The sequence below is a fragment of the Leopardus geoffroyi genome, chromosome D1, assembly GCF_018350155.1.
Source record: "Leopardus geoffroyi isolate Oge1 chromosome D1, O.geoffroyi_Oge1_pat1.0, whole genome shotgun sequence".
Classification (NCBI taxonomy): domain Eukaryota; kingdom Metazoa; phylum Chordata; class Mammalia; order Carnivora; family Felidae; genus Leopardus; species Leopardus geoffroyi.
In genome coordinates this window covers 26,575,067-26,597,230 of record NC_059329.1, presented here as the reverse complement: position 1 = coordinate 26,597,230, position 22,164 = coordinate 26,575,067, and the positions used below count along the sequence as shown (strand labels likewise).

At 42.3% G+C, this 22,164-nt stretch overlaps 1 protein-coding gene across 4 annotated transcripts in view; it reads left to right on the top strand.

Moving 5' to 3' along the window:
* The window catches only part of NFRKB (nuclear factor related to kappaB binding protein), a 39,709-nt gene that overhangs the window by 4,054 nt on the left and 13,491 nt on the right, over positions 1-22,164 (top strand). For 2 of the 4 annotated variants that reach the window (XM_045483469.1, XM_045483465.1), the window contains exons 4-15: positions 1,016-1,217; positions 10,555-10,682; positions 11,398-11,572; positions 12,122-12,259; positions 12,939-13,012; positions 13,791-13,875; positions 14,281-14,461; positions 14,764-14,872; positions 15,092-15,218; positions 15,468-15,533; positions 19,338-19,417; positions 19,739-19,785. In XM_045483469.1, coding sequence (XP_045339425.1) covers positions 1,016-1,217; positions 10,555-10,682; positions 11,398-11,572; positions 12,122-12,259; positions 12,939-13,012; positions 13,791-13,875; positions 14,281-14,461; positions 14,764-14,872; positions 15,092-15,218; positions 15,468-15,533; positions 19,338-19,417; positions 19,739-19,785 — 1,412 coding nt within the window. The remainder of the gene's footprint in view (positions 1-1,015; positions 1,218-10,554; positions 10,683-11,397; positions 11,573-12,121; positions 12,260-12,938; positions 13,013-13,790; positions 13,876-14,280; positions 14,462-14,763; positions 14,873-15,091; positions 15,219-15,467; positions 15,534-19,337; positions 19,418-19,738; positions 19,786-22,164) is intronic. The other 2 variants (XM_045483468.1, XM_045483466.1) reach the window with 1 other exon arrangement.

The window sequence follows — 22,164 nt, the reverse complement described above, 5'->3', positions numbered from 1 at the left end:
CTTACGTTTTTATGGTTTTGCTCTGTGGATTTAAAAAATTTTTATTTATGTATTTTTAAGTAATTTCTGTGCCTGATGTGGGGCTTGAACTCCTGACCCTGAAATCAAGAGTCGCGTGCTCTACTGACTGAGCCAGCCAGACACCCCTGCTCTGTGGACTTTTAACTCTCCTGCCTCATCATCTTTTTTTTTCCCCTTTCCTTATCCCTTAATTAACTACCTTAAATGTCACTTCCTCTGGTATATGTTCCCTGACATCTAGAGTCTGGAAGGTGTGCTTCTCCTATGTGGTTATATGCACATTAGCACGTCTTAAGCAACATTGTAATTGCTTGTTTTCCCCTCCAGGCAATGTGTATACCATCCTGCTGCTGGTCTCTCTTGTGAGGTGACCTCAACTCCTCAAGTTCTCTCCCATGTTAACTGTTTACTGCCCCTCATTTTAAGCTGAATTCAGTTGTCCATCATACCCCTTGTTGGCAGAAATGAAATTCTCTTTACTGAGATTGTTTTTCCTTTGGATTATTTTTAACATTAAAAAAATGTTTGTTTATTTTGAGTCGGGGGGAGACAGAGAAGGGGAGACCGAGAGGGGGAGAGAGAGAATCCTAAGCAGGCTCCACACTCAGCGCAAAGCCTGACCTGGGGCTTGATCTCATCAACTGTGTGATCGTGATTTGAGCTGAAATTAAGAGTCAGATACTTAACCGACTGAGCCACCCAGGCACCCCTCCTCTGGATTATGATTTACTGTTGGGTATAAGATAGTGGTTTATATGTAGTCTTTATTATTCTCTAAGATTTGAGCATCGAATGAAGATAATTGACACTTTGGTCCAAACAAACTTAAGAACTTGGATGCAGTGATGGTTACACAGCACTGTGAACGTACTTAATATCACTGAGGTGTACACTTAAAAATGGATAAAATGGTAAATTTTCTGTTCTGTATATTTTACCGCTAACAGGAAAAGTTAAAAGCTTGTTTTTCTCCTGGTTTTCTGAATTCTCCTAGCCCGAAATATTCTTTGATGTAGTCAGCCTCTCAACATGGCAGGAAGTATTGAGTGAGTCTCAGCGTGAACACCTCCAGCAGTTTCTGCCTCACTTTCCTGAAGACAGTCTCGAGCAGCAGAATCAGCTCGTCCTAGCCCTGTTCAGCGGGGAGAACTTCCGCTTTGGGAACCCTCTGCACATTGCCCAGAAGCTTTTCCGAGGTATGCTGCTTGTCATTCTATTGTTGAGAGGAGTGGGAGAAGTAGGAACACATTCACTTACACGAATACTCCTTCTTCACTTATTGAACTTATTTTTGTGAACACATACTGGCTCAGAGACTGGTTGTGTGCAATACTTTGCCTAGGCCATTCTTTTCAGTAAAAATTTTTAACTTACATAGGAAACATAAATCATAAGTGATTGATTGTAGTAAGAACTGTGTAACCACAACCCAGATCAAGAAATAAAACATTCCTAGTGTCTTACAGCACCCTTTATGACTAGGCTTTAAGAAAACTTAGAAATAGTTTACCATTTACTTGACCACATGTGCATATGTGGATGTATGTATTTGTGCATCACACATACATACACCTTTTTCTCCTGCAGAAAACATGATACTTTCCTGTTAGGCACTTCAGCATGTATGTATCCTTTAACAAGGACATTCTGTGTAATCACAGCCCCGTTACCACACCCAAGAAATTTTGCACTGAGCAAATAAGATCACAGACTGTCGCACATTCAGGTGTTCTCAATTGTTCCCTAAATCTTCTTTATAGTGGTCACTTATTTATTTATTTATATTTTGAGAGAGAGGGCACATGTGAGAGGGGCAGAGAGAGAAAGAATCCCCAGAGGGAGGGAGGGAAGGAGAGAGGGAGGGAAGGAGGGAGGGAGAGAGAGAGAAAAAGAAAGTGGGGCTCACCTGAAGTGGAGCTTGTGTTTTACCTGAAGCAGGGCTCGTGCTCACCAGATGTGGGACTTGAATTCATGAACCGTGAGATAATGACCTGAGCCGAAGTCAGATCCTTAGTGACTGAGCCACCCAGGTGCCTTATAGTGGGTCTTTCAATTCAGGATCTCTTCAAGGTTCATGTATTGTGTTGGATTTCATGTCTCTTGGCTCCCTGAGTCTGGGGCCCTCTGCCTTTTTTTCTTTGTCTTTCAAAAGCATGACTTTTTTTTTTTTTCAATTTAAGTTTAGTTGACATATAATGTTAGTTTCAGGTGTACAACATTGTGATTCTGTATGTATATTCTGAAGTAATCCCCATAATACATCTAGGTACCATCTGTCACCATATAAGTTATTACATATTATTAGCTATATTTCTTGTGTTATATATACATTGTATCCTTTTGTCTTATTTTATAACTGGAAGTTTGTAGCTTTTAATCCCCTTCCTTGTTTTGCACAGCCTAACCCTTGCCCCCCTACAAGGCAGTCACCGCATTGTCTATATCTAGGAGTCTGTTTTTTTAGTTGCTCATTTGTTTTTCAGATTTTACATAAAAGTAATATTATATGGTATTTGCCTTCCTCTGACTTATTTTAGGAAGCATAATATCCTCTGGGTCCATCCACGTGGTCTCAAATGGCAAGAATTCATTTGTTTTTTTTTTTTTTTTTTTTTTTTTAAATTTTTTTTTTCAACGTTTATTTATTTTTGGGACAGAGAGAGACAGAGCATGAACGGGGGAGGGGCAGAGAGAGAGGGAGACACAGAATCAGAAACAGGCTCCAGGCTCTGAGCCATCAGCCCAGCCCAGAGCCTGACGCGGGGCTCGAACTCACGGACTGCGAGATCGTGACCTGGCTGAAGTCGGACGCTTAACCGACTGCGCCACCCAGGCGCCCCGAATTCATTTGTTTTTTAAGCTGAGTAATAATTTCCATTCTGTATGTGTAAAATGTTTATCCATATATTTATCTTTATTCATCTGCTGATGGACACTTAAGTTGCTTCCATGGCTTGACTCAGTGCACATAGGGATACATATACACTTTTGAGTTAGTGTTTTCAGTCCCTTCATATAAATACCCAAAAGTGGAATTGCTGGATGCTAGTTCTTTTCTTCATTTTGAGGAACTCCATACTATTTTCCACAGTGGCGGCACCATCTTTCGTTCCCACCATTAGTGCACAAAGGTTTCATTTTCTCCACATCCTCATCTACACTTGTTATTTCTTGTCTTTTTGATAATAGCCATTCTTTTTTAAATTTTAAATGTTTAAAAAATTTTTTTTAATGTTTATTTATTTTTGAAGGAGAGAGAGAGAGTGAGCAGGGGAGGAGCAGAGAGAAAGGGAGACAGAATCCAAAGCAAGCTCCAGGCTCTGAGCTGTCAGCACAGAGCCCGATGCAGGACTTGAACTCACCATGAGACCATGACCTAAGCCAAAGTCGGATGCTCAACTGACTGAGCCACCTAAATGTTTATTTTGAGAGAGAGAGTGAGTGAGGACGAGCTGGAACGGGCAGAGTGAGAGAATCCCAAGCAGGCTCTGTGATGTCAGTGCAGAGTCCAACATGGGCTTGATCTCAGGAACTGTGAGATCATGATCTTGACCTGATCAGAGATCCAGAGTCAGATGCTTAACTGACTGCGCCACCCAGGTGCCCCAATAATAGCCATTCTGACAGGTGTAGGTATCTTGTGGTTGTGATTTGCATTTTCCTGGTGATTAGTGATGTTGAACATCTTTTTCACTTATCTGTTGGCCATCTGAATGTCTTCTTTGTATAAATACTTATTCAGGTTCTCTGCCCATTTTTAACTGGATTGTTTTTTTTGGTGTTGAGTTGTAGGAGCTCTTTATATGATGCAGATATTAACCCCTTATTGGATAAATCATTTGCGGATATATTCTCCATTCAGCAGGTTGCCTTTTTGTTTTGTTGATGGTTTCCTTTGCTTTCCTTTACTTTTTAGTTTGATGTAGTCTCATTTGTTTATGTTTTGCTTTTGTTCCTCTTGCTTGAGAGAGAACCAAAAAAATATTGCTCAGACTGATGTCCCAAGAGTTTACTGCCTGTGTTTTTTTTCTAGGAGTGTTGATGTTTACATTTAAATTTTTAATCTCCTTTATTTTTGTATATGATGTAAGAAAGTGGTCCAGTTTCATTCTTTTGCATGTAGCTGTCCAGTTTTCCTATCACCATTTGTTGAAGAGACTGTCTTTTTGCCATTGTATATTTTTGTTTTCTTTGTTGTAAATCAATTGACTATATAATTTGAAGGTTTATTTCTGGACTCTGTTCTGTTCCATTGATCTGTGTGTCCTTTGTGCCAGTCCCATAGTGTTTGGATTACTGTAGTTTCACTGTGTAGTTTGAAACAAAGGAACGTGATATTTTGTGCTTTTTTTTTTTTCTTTCTCAAGATTGCTTTGGCTATTTGGGTGGTTCCATACAAAACACACTGATAGTTTTGAAGAGTCCAGGGCACTTGAATTGTAAAATGTCCTGCTTTCTGGGGAATTGTCTTGTTTTCTCATGATTAGATTTGGGTTAAATGTTTTGCCACAAATATTAAATGGGAAATTTTACCCCGCCCCAATCACTTCAGGAGGCACGTGATGTCAGCTTTTCAATGTTGGTAATGATGCGTTTGATCTCTTGGTTAAGTGGTATCTGCCAGACATACTGTTTGTAACGGTATATTTTTTCCTTCCTAATTAAGAAGGAAAATGTAGGATTAATACTTTGGGACCATGTGATATTATTCTTACTCCAAAGCCTTTGGTTTACTCAGTGGTTTAACATCCATTGATGATCCTTGCTTGAATCTGTTATTACACTGGGGATTGCAGAATGTTTTGGGGCCACCGTTAAGCCACCATTTCCTCTCCAATGGAGAGAAGCAGAGGGAAGCCTCTTCTCCCCTCTTTGGGGTGACTTTGCTTTGGCAGGCAGTCCTGAAAGTACAGTGCATCTTCTTGAGTTTTGTTAAACTGGGCAACGTGATAGCTACAAAAGCCTGGAGGGAACAGGCTTATCATTGCAGATCTTTCATTATCTCGGCTATTTTAAAACTAGCATTCCCTCATTTGGTGGGTTATTGGTCTAAAGAGGAATTCTCCTCTGTAGTTGGCAAAGGTTTCCTAAGCCAGCGGCCTTAGGTGGGAGTAAAGCATCTCCTCCAGTAGAGCTTGCCTGGTTTTAGAGGGGTTCTGTCAGGGACTTGTGTAGTGTTTGCACTACACAAACACAAAACAATAGGATTGTCTGGTGAGGATACAGACAAGGAATGTCAAGACAGGAATTCCTGTGTGTTTCACCCTGACCACTGTCCTGTTTCAGGTCTAGTGTTGCTGCAGATGTTTGCAGTTCCATGGTTGTTAGTTCTTTCTGAGCTGTCATTGTGTTCCCATATTCTTTTACCTTGGGTTATCTTTCCTGATTCTGCTTTAAATATCCTCCTGTTTCATAAAGGATCTTGTGTCATAAACTCCTCACTTCCCACTTCCAACCTCCACCCCAGCTCCCTGTGTTCATTTCCATTCTGACCCACTTTACTTGTCTCAGAGGAAGGAGGAGTTTTTTCTTCTGTTTAAGATTAACCTGTGTTCGTGATCCTTTCATCTTTTACATCCTCTGGGACCTTTTTTCCTCAGTTAACCATCCCTTCTGTCCTGTGGATTCACATTATTTCGCTATTCACTCCACATGCCCTTCTTCAGCCTATGGATGCGACCAGGGGTCTCAGACTAAAAAAAGTCCTTAACCATCTGTCCCCTCTGTTGTCTTCTGTCATTTGCCTTTTAATCTCTAAACTTGTTGAAAGGTATCCATAGATAGCTGTCTCTTTCAGTCATTCTTCCCGTTCCCTCATGGCTCTTACCTTATGACCTCACAGAGAGTGCTCTTACTAATGCCACCAGTGACTGCTTTTTTTCTTTCCCTTCAACGTTTTTTTACTTTTAAATTTCAGAGCTACAGAAGACTTCATAATAGGCAAAGTCCCAAGATTTTATAATGGACACTCATACAGTTGACCCTTAAATTTTTTTTTTTTTTCAACGTTTATTTATTTTTGGGACAGAGAGAGACAGAGCATGAACGGGGGAGGGGCAGAGAGAGAGGGAGACACAGAATCGGAAACAGGCTCCAGGCTCTGAGCCATCAGCCCAGAGCCTGACACAGGGCTCAAACTCACGGACCGCGAGATTGCGACCTGGCTGAAGTCGGACGCTTAACCGACTGCGCCACCCAGGCGCCCCTACAGTTGACCCTTAAACAACACAGACGGAGGGGTGCCTGCTTCCCACTCACTCACAAATCCGTGTATAGCTCGATTCTCCGAGAACTTAACTAAAAGCCTATACTGTTGACCAGAAGCCTTACTTACAATAATCTGTTAACACTTTGTATATTGTGTGTGTTACATAAATTGTTTTTACAATAAAGTCAGCTAGAGAAAAGAAAACACTATTAAGAAAACCATAAGGAAAATAACAGTTATAGCATGTACTGTAAAAAATCCACGTATAAGTTGACCCGCACAGTTTAAACCCACGTTCAGGGGCGCCTGGGTGGCTCAGTCAGTTGAGCGTCCGACTTCAGCTCAGGTCATGATTTCATGGTTCGTGAGTTCAAGCCCCATGTCGGACTCTGTGCTGAGGGCTCAGAGCCTGGAGCCTGTTTCAGTTTCTGTGTCTCCCTCTCTCTGCCCCATCTCCACTCACGCTCTCTCTCTGTCTCAGAAATAAACAAACACTAAAAAAATAAATAAATAAAATCCATGTTCGAGGGTCAGCTCTGTTCTTCACCAGGTTCACCAGCTATTAATGTTAACATTTTACCACATTTACTCTCATCATTACTGCATATATGATTACCATCATTGTTTTGCTGAACCATTTGAAAGTATTGCAGACATTGCATCTCTAAATTTTTCAGCATTAATCTCTGAGGAATAAGAACATTGTCTTACATAACCACAAATGATCAGATTCAGAAATACTGTAAACACAATTTTTCTGTATTTAGATTTTGTATATTAATATAAAACATAATGTTGACATACTGTTATATAGTCCATGCTCATATCTCACCAGTTGTTCCAGTGAGCATTTTTTCCTGCTCCATGTCTCTTTTATTTTTTTAAGTTAAATTTTTTTTTTGAGAGAGAGAGAGCGCACGTGCATGTGTGTGTGAGTGGGAGAGGGGCAGAGAGAAAGAGAATCCCAAGCAGGCTCCACACTGTCAGTGCAGAGCTGGATGTGGGGCTCGAATTCATGAACATGAGATCATAACCTAAAGTCAGCCACTTAACTGAGCCAGCCAGGCACCCCGGTAGAGCACAGCATCTGTTGTCTTGACCACTTCCTCCATCTTGAGACTTTCCCCCACTTTGTATCAGTGGCTCTTCCCTGGCCTGGATGTCTTCCTGTGTCTTTGACACCCTATCCCCTACCCCACTTTCTTTGCTAACTGCTCATCCACTCATTGTTCTTGTCTGTTCCTGCTGTTGAGGCTCCTTTCTTACCTCCTTACTTGCCTTCTTTCACTCACCATCTCTTCACTGATGACTGTTGTCTGGGCTGCTTTAGCAGCCATCTCCACACAGCTCCCAGAGTGAAATTCTTAAAACTCACTTTGCAGAATATTTAGCAGTTGCCTTCACTTGAAGTAAAATTCAGTGCCTTCGAAGCTCTTTGTGACCTGGCCTCGGCCCACTTATCCAACTTCATCTGGTACTACTCCTTTTCTCCCTGTTATCTAGACCAGCGCTGGTCAATGGAAATATTACATGGGCCGTGTGTTCAAATTAAAAATTTCCAGTAGACATATTAAGAATTATATTGGGGCGCCTGGGTGGCGCAGTCGGTTAAGCGTCCGACTTCAGCCAGGTCACGATCTCACCGTCCGTGAGTTCGAGCCCCGCGTCGGGCTCTGGGCTGATGGCTCAGAGCCTGGAGCCTGTTTCCGATTCTGTGTCTCCCTCTCTCTCTGCCCCTCCCCCGTTCATGCTCTGTCTCTGTCCCAAAAATAAATAAACGTTGAAAAAAAAAAAAAATTGTTTAAAAAAAAATAAAAAAAAAAGAATTATAAAGGCAGTTAAGGTAATTTTAGTAAGATTTTAATTTACCATAATTATTAATAATTTCAATTGTATTTACTTCATACAAAATATTTTTAACAGACGTATAGTATTTTTTTTAAGTTTATTTGTTCTTAGAGCGAGTGCACGAGCAGGGGAGGGGCATAGAGAGAGGGAGAGAGAGAATTCCAAATTGGCTCTGTGCTGTCAGTGCGGAGCACAACATGGGGCTTGATATCACAGACTTGATCATGACTTGAGCCAAAAAAGATTCAGATGCTTAACCAACTGAGCCACCCAAGCTTTCAAAAAGTGGGGGAAACTAAAAACTGAAGGAATAGAATTTTAAAGAAATACAGAGGCAAAAAAGATATTAGTCTAACTTTTATATATCAAATAGCATCAATAGCATTGAACTCTGGGCTTGTTTCTTGAAGGTCACACTTCCTATTTCCCTACAGCAGGCAGCATAGCAAGGTGGGTAAGAGCCTGGGCTCTGGAGCTAGGCTACCTGGGTTGAAACCTGATTCCCCTTTTATTGGCTGTGTGAACTTGGGCAAATTATTTAACTTCTCTGTGCCTCAGTTTCTTCATCTGTAAAATGAGGATTTAGTAGTGCCTTTTTTATGGGGTTATTATGAGGATCAAGTGAGTTAATATATGCAAGGTTCTTACATAGTGATGGTTGTCAGGTCTGCTCTAAGCATTTGTTATTATTACTTACCTTTGATAGTATTAGGGTGGTTGGGGGGAAAAAGAGAAAAACACTGTGTAATTTGATCCCTCATTTTATCTTTTCTAAGATTTAGCTTCTGAATCTTGCCCTCTCAGTTCTCATCATGGCCCATCTACTCAAGTCTAATACGTCCACAGTGGACCTCTCCTTGACCTGTTTATTTCAGGCAGTGATTTCAGATGCTCAGGTTCAATGACAGGGTACCATGTTCAGTTGACCTTCCCATTGCCCTGGTCCTGCCCCAGCATCAGAACTATCAGCAGGTCTAATCCCTCTCTCAGAAATATATCTCAAGTCTCTCTACTTCTGTACGTGCCAGACATTGTTCAATGTTGTGGAGGTGTAATGGCCTTACATTCTGAGAAGGAAAAATAGATGGTGAACAAGCAAATACTTACTGGCATTAAGTACTTCAAAGAAAGAGGAGGGTTATGGGACTAGAGTGATGGGAAGGAGCTGTGTTAGAACTGGTGGCTGGCCAGGCCTTCTCTGATGAGATGACAGCAGAACAGGCTTAGCGAGGGTAGGAGGAGCAAGCCGTGAAAATATTAGGTGTTAGTAGGAAGCATTACAGGTAGAGGGAACTTCAAGTACAAAGGCCTTGAGAAAGTCGGATACGTGGCCTGTTCAAGAAACAGCATGGAGGCCATTGGGGCTGGGGTAGAGGGAGGAAATGGGAGACTGGTGGAGATGAGGCCAGAAGTAGCCCAGGATAGATCGTGAAGGCCTGCCAGGCCAACTTTGGACCTTGGCTTTTATTCTAAGTGTGGAGGGAAGCCACCATCATCTCACCTGGACCCTTGCAGTAGTTTTCCTTCTTCCTCCCTCCATGTCATTCTGCTTTAACCTCTTCAAATTATTTGCGTTCCACTTAGGATAAAATCCAGCTCCACCTGTGACCTGCAAGTTTCAGTGTGGTTGGATCTCCACCCAGCTTCCTCAGGCATCGCACGCCCCCCCCCCCAGCTACAGCCCACTCTGTGTTAGTCATGCAGACATTTCCTTAGGTTTGGGGACATGCAAAGTTCGTTCTTGCTTCAGGTCCTCCCTTAGCACAGGCTGTTCCTTTCGCCTTTTCACCATTTTTACTTCTCATTTGTAAATTCCAATTTATTTTCCTCTTAATGAAACTTTTTAAAACGTTTGTATAACTTTTACCAGTCAGTTAACATTTTGCCACAATTGCTTTAATCAGACTTCATTTTATGTCTCATTCTTTAGAGCTCCCTTTCCTGAAACTCCTCCTTACTCTCTACAATTTTTTCACATTAATTTCCGATAGTACTTACAAGAGTTGACTATTTACCTGTTTGCCTGTTTCTTTTTTTCTTCTTCTTTTTTTTTTTTTTTTTTTTTTTATTTTAGAGAGAGAGCATGCAAGTGGTGGAGGGGGCAGAGGGAGAGAGAAAGAATCTTAAGCAGGCTCCACGCTCAGCATGGAGCTGGATGCGGGGCTTGATCCTACAACCCTGGGATCCTGACCTGAGCGGAAATCAGAGTCAGACACTCAACTGACTGAGCCACCCAGGCACCCCTGTTTATTTTCTGTCTCTTATTGGACTGTAGACCCCACATTGACATAGATTATTTTCTTTCCCCCTGTACTGTATTCTAGTTTGATACAGAGTTTACCACACTTTAAGCATGCATTAAATATTTGTTGACCTGTCAGTACATATGTATACATATATGTATATATATGTGTATATAGGTATAGATATCTAGGTATATATCTAGATATATGTAGTTGTACTTCTGTTCTTTTAAGATGGACACTTTAACCCCGAGGTGGTTAAGTACCGGCAGCTGTGCTTCAAGTCCCAGTACAAGCGATACCTCACCTCCCAGCAGCAGTATTTCCATAGGCTGCTGAAGCAGATCCTGGCTTCCCGGAATGTAAGTAATGCTGGGAACTAGATACCAGATGTGGACAGTGAACGCACAGATCTCATGACTTCAACGGTTGGTTCAGGTACCAAATACAAAAGGTAGCAAGCACTAAGAGGAAAATGCTGCCAGTTAAGCCATGAAACAGTTAGGCTATATCAATCTAACTAATTTTAAGATGTAGCCTGATTTCAGAGATGTGAAAATATGGGAAAGTACCTCTTAAAATTGATGAAATATCAGAGCTTCAGTATTTACCAAGGTAAACAAATGACTTTGAGATCCATCTTGGATTATTAAAAAGAAGCAGGTTGCTCTGCAGTTGCTATATGAGAGCACACAGGCCTCCAGATATCCTGATGGATTAATAGTGCATCAGGCCTCACGGCCTTGGGATCTGGTAAGTCTGGTAATCTTTGAGGCAAAGTTGTTACGGTTCTAAGTGGTCCTTAAGATTCGATATGGAAATAGTTGGGTGACTGGTATAAAAGTGTTCATTCTTGAAGGAGCAGTTCACCCCTCAGATTTAAGATATTTTGCAACATAGTAATCAGTAGAGGCCCTTTTTATTTGGACGTACTCTCTTATGTGCATCTCTGTGATCTGAAGGGAGGGACTTGAGCTTGTTAAACAATGTCTTCTCTTGACGAAGATGTAGTCTCCAGGGAATGCACCAGAACAAGCTTTGGATGATGACATGTATCCCTATCTGATTGCTTCCTAGGACCTGCTGGAGATGGCCCGACGGAGTGGCCCGGCCCTTCCCTTCCGCCAGAAGCGCCCTTCACCATCCCGCACCCCTGAGGAGCGGGAGTGGCGGACCCAGCAGCGCTACTTGAAGGTCTTGAGGGAAGTGAAGGAGGAGTGTGGTGACACAGACCTGTCCTCTGATGAAGAGGGTGAGTGTCTGGGGGCATTTGGAGTACCTGGGGTGGTGGATCTACACCAGCAACTTGTTCAGTTGGAGCCAGTGGTAGCCATTTATCTCCCTAGCAAGGAAGCCATCTCAGTTGTCTGTCTTTGGGGGGGGTGGAAAATGGGGCTCAGAACCGCTTAGTCTTTGGGCACCGAGATGTTCCTGGTAGATGGGGTGTGAGTGCATACCTTTTTTAGCATTGATACTTAAGTGGCATTTGAGCTTAGATGAGATGAATCCCTGCACAGCAGGGCTCTCCACAGTAGGCCTGTCTGGTCCTATTGTGCCACTTGAGAGAACTGCTTTTCCCCTTACAGGAGAGTAGTAGTGACTGTTGGCCTGCTGCAATGCGACCCCATCACTCTGTTGAAGTCTCTCTTCCTGGAAGAGCCGTTTAAATGACCTAAGTGTGCTCCAGTTCGTCTGGAGAAGGGTCAGAAAGGAATGGTGGAACCCTGGCCTCCATGTTGTTGGCTTAGCCTTGTTGAACCCAAATGGCCACTTACCCAATCTCCCCTATTGGAGTCCACAGCCACGTTGGATTTACAAGAAAAATTTTCTTTTGAAGATCTCAGCTCATGGCTTCCGAGCTCTCCAGCGCGTTCTCCTAGCCCTGCGGTGCCCCTGAGGGTGGTGCCCACGCTTTCAACCACGGATATGAAAACTGCAGGTGAGAACTGAGTGATGCCGTGGATGTTTTGGGAGATCAGGATGTAGATCTGAGAACTCCCTTAGATAGAGGTGGGCGCTAGATTCTTACCTGCCAGGGAATTGAAGCAGTGCTCTCTAGAAGTAGGACATTGAGAGAAGTTTTTGTACAGTTCCACTTTTTTACAAGTTAGGTAGGCCTTCCTTTCTTCCTTTGTTTAGAAACTTTTCCTTAGTTGCTGATCAGCTGGTATTTTTGGCTAAAGAAAGTAGATTCTTAAAATAGTACTTAGGAGCAGTTCAGTAATAGAACAAGAGGGGTAACCAGAGCTATAGCAGTTTCTTAGAATATCTGTGAAATGAGAGAGGAATTTTTACACTTGATCTTAGCCAAAAGGCCGAGAAGCGATAGAGAGAGGAATTTTTAATTGGGGTAGGAATCAAAGAAGAATGTTAATTTTTGGTGTGTTTTGGAGCAGCTAAGTAACTGAGGTCGTTGTTCTTGATTGAGGTAGTGAAAAGCTGAAGAGTTGATCCTGTGACTGTTTCAAGATTGTTTGGGCTTGTAGTACACAGGACTCAGAAGGGAAACATGGAGAAACATGTTATATTTGAGTATCACAAGTGGCCAGAAAGATTTGAATTTGAGCATCATGTTAGTGAATGACCTAGTCCATGTGGTTTGGTTCATTTTCTCTCAGATAAAATAGAACTGGGGGACAGTGACCTGAAGATAATGTTAAAGAAGCACCATGAGAAGCGGAAACATCAACCAGTAAGATTGGGTGGGGTGGTTGTTAGAGGTTTTCGGTCTAATGTTTTTGGATTGGCTATTGAAAGATGAAGGTAGTGACAATATCATTATTTATGCTTCCTTTTCTGTCACTGTTGGGGGACAGGAGCAACAGTAGAGGCTAGTTAACAGCAAAGATAGGAGGAAGACAGATGCCTAACATAGCGTCTGATTTCATCTTTACAGCAAGACTGGTACATGGATCGTTATGTCCGTTTTACCTGTGTTCAGAGAGGTTAAGGGGCTTGTCGTTGCCCCTTTGGCTAGGAAGTCAGGGGTCAAATCCTGTGCTCTTCTCACTTTTTACTCTTTCTGTTCCTTCACTTTGACCGAATCAGGGTAATGCCAGGGCAATCAAGCCAGTCCATCTGGCTTGAGGGGAGGAAGAAAAGGTAGGCCATCTAAGGTGAGATGGGAAGTGTCACACCCTGGAAGTCAGCAAATCCCTTAACTTCTCTGAACCCCATTCTCAGACTGTAAAGTACAGTGATACTTAACATGACTGTTTGAAGAGCACATAACATAAGGAATGCAAAAGAGCTTTATAAACTAGATGCTATGTAGTAGAAAGGTTGGAACTGAGTTCTGTGCCCCATTACGCAGGGCAGTAGTTTTAATCTCCATACATTTTTTGATTCAGCATGATTTCCTCAAGTGCACCCAATATCTGATTGTATCTGTTAGGTAAATTGGCAAAATCATTGGCAGTTTTAGCTCCTTATTTGGGCCTCTATAACAAATCTCTGAATATCACATCCAGGATCATCCGGACCTTTTGACAGGGGACCTGACCCTCAATGACATCATGACTCGAGTAAATGCTGGCAGGAAGGGCTCTCTAGCAGGTAATTGATATCCTCTGTAGGTAGTCATTATCTGACTGTGGTGTTATGTTACGTAGACTACTTACATGTGGCAAAAATAAATGAAACTACAGCTTTCCTTCTTGCTGATAACCTTTGTTTTTATCATTGCATCTTGTGGATTTATAGGTGGAAATGAATATAAAATCAGTACAGTAGATCTTTGTCTCTTTAATAGGTGCTAAAACTAACCTGTAAACCTTTATAACCTGTAAAATCTCTCACTAGGTTTGGTTAAAAAACAAAACAAAAACAAGTAAATGTCTTAGTACTAAGACTTTCCTTTCTTCTACTGGTGGGTGTTGGGAAAATAACATGCAGATAACACCCCTCCCTTCCTGATGTACAAAATGCAGTTCTCTGATTTTTGTTGCCTTTTCTTCCCAGCCCTATATGACTTGGCTGTCCTTAAAAAAAAGGTTAAGGAAAAAGAGGAGAAGAAGAAGAAGAAAATAAAACTGATCAAATCAGAGGCAGAGGACTTGGCTGAACCCTTAAGCAGTGCTGACGGGATCCCACCTCTCTCACAGGCCCCTTCTCCGCTGGCTATACCTGCTATCAAGGAGGAGTAAGTGAACAACACATAACCTGCTCAAGGGTGAAAGGTTAACCTGGGGAGTGTACCTAGTGCTCATGTGGAATGAGCTGGTATATGTTGAATCTGTGTAAACACACACACACACACACACACACACACACACACACACACACACCACAAAAGACCTGAGTCCCAGGGGACCTGCTAGGGAATTTGTATAGTGTGGTCCCTTACTGAACTTTTCTATGACTGTTAGGTTTAGAGGGCCTAAACCATCTGGGGATGTTGTCTTCATCTTTTTGGTTGTTCTTACATATTTTTTCCTTTGTTAGGCCTCTTGAAGATCTCAAGCCTTGCCTTGGAATCAATGAAATATCTTCCAGTTTCTTCTCTTTGCTATTAGAGATCTTGTTGCTGGAGGGGCAGGCTAGCCTTCCTATGGTAAGAGTTTTGGAAAAATCAGGTGTACGTCAGAGTTTTTGAATTGTGGAAAACTTTAACGGTCTCAAGCTAGAGAAGAATAATTCTGGATTCCTCCCAAAGCTCTGCAGTTAACTTGCTTTGTGACTTGCAAATATACTCTGGCTTGTTCTGGCACATCTCTGGAATTGCTGGTGTAGAGTAGAACTGTAACTGAGTTCTGCCTTTACTTTCCCTTAGCTGGAGGAACGGGTTTTGGATTGGCAGTCCTCTCCAGCCAGCTCCCTCAATAGCTGGTTCTCTGCGGCCCCCAACTGGGCAGAGTTGGTGTTACCAGCCCTGCAGTATCTTGCTGGAGAAAGTCGTGGTAAGGTACTTCTTTCTTTAGAGTCAAGTATTTTTTTCCCTCTTTGTTTATTTCATTCTCCTGGTAAACTGTAGGCTTCCTGGTTCAATCCATTATGGCTTTGCATAATGCTGTACCTTGGGGGGTCTCTGCTGTCCTGATACACTATCATACATTCAAAAATTATCTCAGAGGTCAGGGATGGTAATTATTCTGAGTTTAGTGCTCTCTCTGACCTGTGTTCTTGTTCATGTGATTCATTTCTTGCAGCTGTACCTTCCAGTTTTTCTCCGTTTGTTGAATTCAAAGAGAAAACCCAGCAGTGGAAATTGCTTGGTAAGTAATTCATACTGCCTATCCATAGCAGTAGGTTTTCATTCTCTCACTTTCTCTGCTCAGCCTCTTTTGTCTTCCAGTCAATACAGTCCAGTAGAATCTTGAAAACAGCAATATTAAGCCTGTTTTGCTCAGTAAAAAAATCCTTCATGACCTCTTTAGTATCTCACACTAAGTTTTACTGCTGTATTGGATTTTGGCTTACCCCAGCAGGGGTGGGACAGCCCTTCTATTACAATGCATCCTGGTACTTGTGAATTTAAATCTGCAGGGGTATTTACAGTAGCACCCACATTTGAATTAATTGTACCTATGGTTTTAGATTAATGTGTAATAGTATACTGTTTTTCTTTCCTAACAATGGGCTTTGCTGTTGAGGATAATGTGCAGTAAGATGTTGGACAGCCGTTGGGGTGCCTGGGTGGCACAGTCGGTTAAGTGTCTGACTTCGGCTCAGGTCATGATCTCACGGTTCGTGGGTTCAAGACCCGTGTCAGGCTCTGTGCTGACAGCTCAGAGCCTGGAGCCTGTTTCAGTTTTTGTGTCTCCCTCTCTGTCTGCCTCTCCCCTGCTCGTATTCTGTCTGTCTCTGTCAAAAATAAACATTGAAAAACAAAAAAAGATGTTGGTTAGCCCTGAATAAACTATTTCCAAGGATTGGGATTCTTATTTTTGTTTTAAATCTACAAAGTCCCACTTACTAAGTTGTAGTATCATGCACCTGAAGTAACTTGGTGACAGTTATGACCCTGGTAAGAGGAAAATTCTGTGTTGATTTTCTGCTGAAATTCACAGACCTTTCTCTTTACCCTCTTGAGTGGTCTGTGAAGAAAGAGATGGAGAGAAGGTTGTGAACTCACTAGATCCATTTATTTCTTACAATGTGTATTTAGCTTTCAGGTGTCAGGCATTGTGTTAGGTGCTGGAGTATATAATGAACGTTCATTCAGATGAAATAATAAATATATACATTCTGGAAGGGGAAAGTACCAGAAAGGATGGAAGTTTATGTTGAGGTGTTGGTATATTCTGCAGAGTTGGGAGGACCTTCCTGAGGAAAGAACATTTCAGCAGAGACAGTAATGATGACTAAGAGGGAGGTAGGCAGGCTGCGGGGAAGAACATTCCATATGGAGGAAGCAGTATGGTTTTGTGGCGCTAGGGAAGATTCAATTCGAAAAGATTGCATGAGCCCACATAGAGAGCATGATAGTCTGGACCTGAGGAGAGAGAATGGACCAATTTGAGAAAGTTCTAGGTGGTAAAAGCCACAGGACTTGGTTATGACTGGCTGTGGGGAGTGAAGGGAGAGTGCCGTCAGGCATCATTTCCTGCTAGATTTGTGCCTAGTGGTGAAGATGTCATTCACTGAGGTAGGCAGCTGTGGAGGACGTCTTGCCTCAGGTGAGGGTGAAGATCTTGAGTTTAGTTTTGGACATGCTGAGTGTGAGCTGCCTTTGAGGTATTTTAAGTGTTGATGTTGAGTAAGCAGTGGGGTGTGTGGATTTAGAATCCAGATGGGAGAGTTAAGGCAGAGAGTTGTTGGCATGTCTGCAGGAATTGAAGCCAAGGCATAGGGAGGAAGCATGAAGTGAGGAGAAAAGAGGGCCTTGGAGAAGTTCCAAGGCAGAGCAGGCTGAGCAGAAGTGCCTATGGAGAAGTGACTACAGACTTAGGGGGAAACCATGAGATAGTTGAATCTTGGAAACCAGGGGAGGACAGAGTCAGGAAGTGGGAAGTGGTAATTAGTTTTGATTGGTCCTAAAAGTTTCAGTAAGATAAAGCTCACGGATCTGTGGACATAGAAGAAATGGTGAATTTCTTGTAAAAATGATTCTTTGTCAGGATGATGGGCATCAAGGACAGTGGGGAGCTGAAGGTGACCCATGATAGTTGACTGCAGCTCTGTCTGGCTCTGTAGGGCTGGTGGCTTGAAGTCAGCCTGGAGGGGTACTTATGCCCAGGGTGGCAGACTGTCTAGGACGAGATAATAAGGATTTTAAGTTCATGGACCAGATAAAACCGGCGGCCAGTTTGGTGACCATAATGCACCAGAGGTTATGTTAGATTGCCAGACAGCATTGAGGGTCCGTTGAGGCTGCTCATTGGGCATTTATAGTGGTATTTTTTGCCCTTTTGTGTGTTTTTTCTTTGGCAGCCCTCAGCTCTCTGAGATGAAGCATGGAGAACGTGGGCAGTTGAGATTGTGAGTTTTGTGGGATTGGAATGATGTAGATACAGGAGCAGTGGTTAGCAGGTATTACTATATTGGTAAGATTGCCATTGAAGTGATGGACACGGATGGAACCCAGTAGGGAGGGAAATGTGACAGAAGGGGGCTTGGAGAAGTGCAGGTGTCAGTGGACTGGCAGCCCTGTTGAGTCACAGTGCTGTTTTGGTGGGAGAAGGGAAGCAAGCAAGGGTTCTGGATGACTGTGGTCTGGGGGCAGAAGGTGTGAATTAGCATAAAGGCTGTCAGCTCTGGCTGTGTCTGGCAAGCGCTTGGAACTTTTTAAAAACACTGATGCCCTAGGTCTTACCCATAGACTTGTGTGGGACCTGAGCCTTAGTATTTTTAAAAGTTCCCAGGTGATTCCTGTGTGTATGTAGCCAGGGTTGAGGGGCACTGGATTAGTCATGTTGAGGATGTGGCAGTTTTAGCTAATGACTACATCCAGTTGTGATTGTGGGAGTGAGTGGCTGGGGTGGAGTGGAGGGAGGAGGTCGTGAGGACAGAACCAAGGGGTTTGGACATTGGCTGTACCATCTGTATGGATGTGCCAGTTGCACAGTGTGGCAGGGAGTAGACTGGTGAGCCAGAGCTCCCCGTGAGGAATGACTAGGTAAGTAGCTGAGAGGAGCAGGGGACAGGGTGGAACAGGTGGGTGCTAAGATCCTTAGGTACCAGGCATTTGTTTTATTTTGATTTTCCAGAAGAGCTGGGGGGAAATAGTTTGGCATCAGTGATGGGATGGAAGGAGGAGCTCCACTCTGAAGGGCGTGGCTGTGAGAGGATAGGCAGCTGGCACACCTGAAGGTTGAAGGACTGGGGAGAGGCCGACTTCACACCAGGCAAAGATGTGGAGGGAGCGATGCGGGAACAGGATTAAGGCTATAGGGAAACTGATTATGAAGAAGCATTTCTAGAGGACAGAGCAGAGTACGAGGAATCTTCCCAGGATAAGGAAGTTCAGCACATTCTGGGGATGGCGGTACCGCACATTGTCTAGTGAAAGCATGTAAGAGTCCTCAGAAGTGTCATCTCAGCTGCCTCCGAGAAGGGTAGGGCCCCGGGGGCTGTATTCTTCCCACAAGCTGTCGTGAGTGCTCGTCTCTCTAAGGAAGGTCAAGGGGTTCAAGCTTTTCTCCTGCCTGGGGGCCTTCTTACTGCTGTGCCGGTTGCCAAAATGTCTCTGGTGACCCACTAATGAGAAGAAGCCTTTTCTGACCCCCACCCCCCACCATGATAAGGTAACTTTTCTAGGGTAAGCTTCCATAATATCCTTTGTGAACCTACCACTTTGAGGTTTTATTAATATGTATTCTTGTGTCACTTGACTGTAAACTCCATGAGAACAGAGACTGAGTTCACGGAATAACCCTAGCCCATGCAGTGCCTGGTGCACAGTGGTTACTCAGCAAATCCCTAGGGAATGAGTGATTTATTTAGGGAACATCCGGAAGTGGTGGTCCAGGCAGAGAGTGAATGGGAGGGCAGTACCTGCTGAGGGGATAGTATGTGTACAGTAACACTTTAGATTGTTTTATTATTATTATTATTTTGCCTTTTTGTTTTTCTGATAGGCCAGTCCCAAGATAATGAAAAGGAATTAGCTGCACTCTTCCAACTATGGCTAGAAACCAAAGACCAGGCTTTCTGTAAGGTAAGGTATTAAAGAAATACCAGATCTGGGGCGCCTTGGTGGCTCAGTCAGTTAAGCAACTGGCTATTGATTTCAGCTCAGGTCATGATCTCACAGTTTGTGGGAGCAAGCCCCATCTCAAGCAGGAGCCTGCTTGGGATATTCTCTCTCTTCCTCTTTCTACCCCTTCCCTACTAGTGCACGCAAGTGTTCTCACTGTCTCTCAAAATAAATAAAAAATTAAAAAAGGAATACCAGATCTTTCTTACTGGGTTTCCAGAGCCCTTAAATTAGCCAGAATTCTTTAGTCCATTTACCTGTTCCTGTTTTCCTTTTCTCCAGCAAGAAAATGAAGACAGCTCAGATGCCACAACACCTGTTCCTCGGGTGTGAGTATAATACTTTAATGGTGGGTGGTTTTCCATGAAATTATAGTTTAAGGTACTGCCGTGGTTTTGCTGACATTTCTTAGCATGTTAGAGCCGTAGTGGACTTTAAAGATCCTAGGAGTCCACTGTTCTTACCTGCCTTAACATACCTGAGAAGGGCAGCACATTCCCATCGGTAAGAGTGGCTTTCTGAGCAGAGGATTCTGAATTGGGGGAGGACTGCATAGTGGAGTCTTTGAGGTGGATGTAATCTATCTTGTAGGAGGGCTTACTCTTTTCCCCAAATTCTCCTTCAGTTCCCATTTGAGAAGGATTCATCTAATCTGTCTTTCTCATTTTACCTATGAAGAAATTGAGTCATGAGTTCAAGTGACTTCCTGAAGGTTAGTGACAGGACTAGAATTTAAGTCTCTTGACCTCTAATCCTGAGCTCTTTATATTACATCATGTCATGTGACTGTTTACAATCTGGTGTGGTCCCTTTTGTTACCCCCAGCCTCGTTGAGATACAGTTGACATATAATATTGTTTAAGTTTGAGATGTACAACATAATTGATTTGATGCATGCATATATTATGAAATGATTACCATAATAGTTGCATTTATTATCTCACATAATTATCCATTCTTTTTTTTTGTGGTGAGAACATTTAAGATCTCTCTTCTTAGTATGTGAACCAGTATTGGTAACTGTAGTCATCATGCTGTGCATTCGATCCCCAGAACTTACTCGTTTTCTAACTGGAAGTTTGTACCCTTTGAGCTGCCTCTACTCATTTCCCCCATCCTCCAGCCCTTGATAACTACCATTCTACTCTCTATTTTTGTCAGTGCGGCTTTTTTTAGATTCCACATATGTGAGATCGTACAGTATTTGTCTTCTCTGACTGACTTATTTCACTTAGCATAATGCCCTCAAGGGCCATCCATATTGTTGCAAATGGCAAGATTTCCTTTTTTATGGTTGAATCATATGGTGTCTTAAGGAATATATATGTTCATTGACTGATAGGCAGTTCGGTTGTTTCTGTGTTGTGGCTCTTGTACATAATGCTGTAAATAAGGGTGCACATCTCTTTTCGAGATTTCATTTCCTTTGGAAGTGCACCCAGAAGTGGGGTTGTTGGATCATATGATAGTTCTAATTTTTTAAGGAATCTCCATATGCTTTCTGTAGTAGCTGAAGCAGTTTAACATTCCTACTAGCAGTACACAGCAGTTCTCTTTTCTCTATATTCTTGCTAACATTTGTTGTTTTTTTATCTTTTTGGTAATAACTATTCTAACATGTGTGAGTTGATCTCTTATTGTGGTTTTGATACATGTAGATATGCAAATATTTCCTCCCATTTGCTTTTTCATTTTGTTTTCTTTGCTGTGCAGAAGATTTTATGTGATGTAGTATCACTTGTTGATTTTTGCTTTTGTTGCTTATGATTTTGGTGTCATGTCCAGAAAAGTATTGCCAAGATCAGTGTCCAAGAACCTCTTTCATATGTTTTCATCTAGGAGTTGTACAATTTCAGGTGTTATAGTTAAGTCTTTAATCCATTTTGAGTTGATTTTTGTGAGTGGTATAAGATGGGGTCCAAATTCATTCTTTCCCATGTGGATATCCAGTTTTCCCAATACTATTTAAGAGACTGTCTTTTCCCCATTGAGTGTTCTTGGCTCCATTGTCAAATATGGAGCCAGTGGTTTGACCATACACAAAATGGTTTATTTCTGGTCTTTTGATTCTGTTCCATTGGCTTATGTGGCTGTTTTTATGCCAGCAGTGTACTATTTTGACTATTATAACTTTGTAATAAAGCTTGAAGTCTTCATATGTGATGCTTCCCACTTTGTTGTTCTTTCTCAGGATTGCATTGACTATTCGAGGTTCTTTGTGGTTGCATATAAATTTTAGGATTTTTTTTTCTGTTTCTGTGAAAAATGGCATTGATATTTTGATTACGTTGAATCTATAGGTGATTTTGGGTTGTATGGACATTTTAACATTATTTTTCCAGTTCGTGAACATAGACTATCTTTTCATTTATTTGTGTTTTCTTCAGTTTCTTTAATCAGAGTCTTACAGTTTTTAGTGTACACATCTTTCACCTCCTTGGTTGAATTTATTTCTAAGTATTATATTGCTTTGATGCTGTGGTTTGGTTCTTTAGATTCCTGAATGCCAGCATGGAGGGCCAGCCTGAATGTGACAGAACTGTTTATGTAACAGGGGTATAGAACTCATTGTCTCTTGGAAGCAGAAAAACCACCATTGTCATATTACAAATATGAAGTCTTTTGTTCCTCTAAGGCTGAATTTTTTTGTTGTCATTACATGGGGCTTAGCAACAGTACTGAAAACAGGTAAAAACGTCAGTCTCACT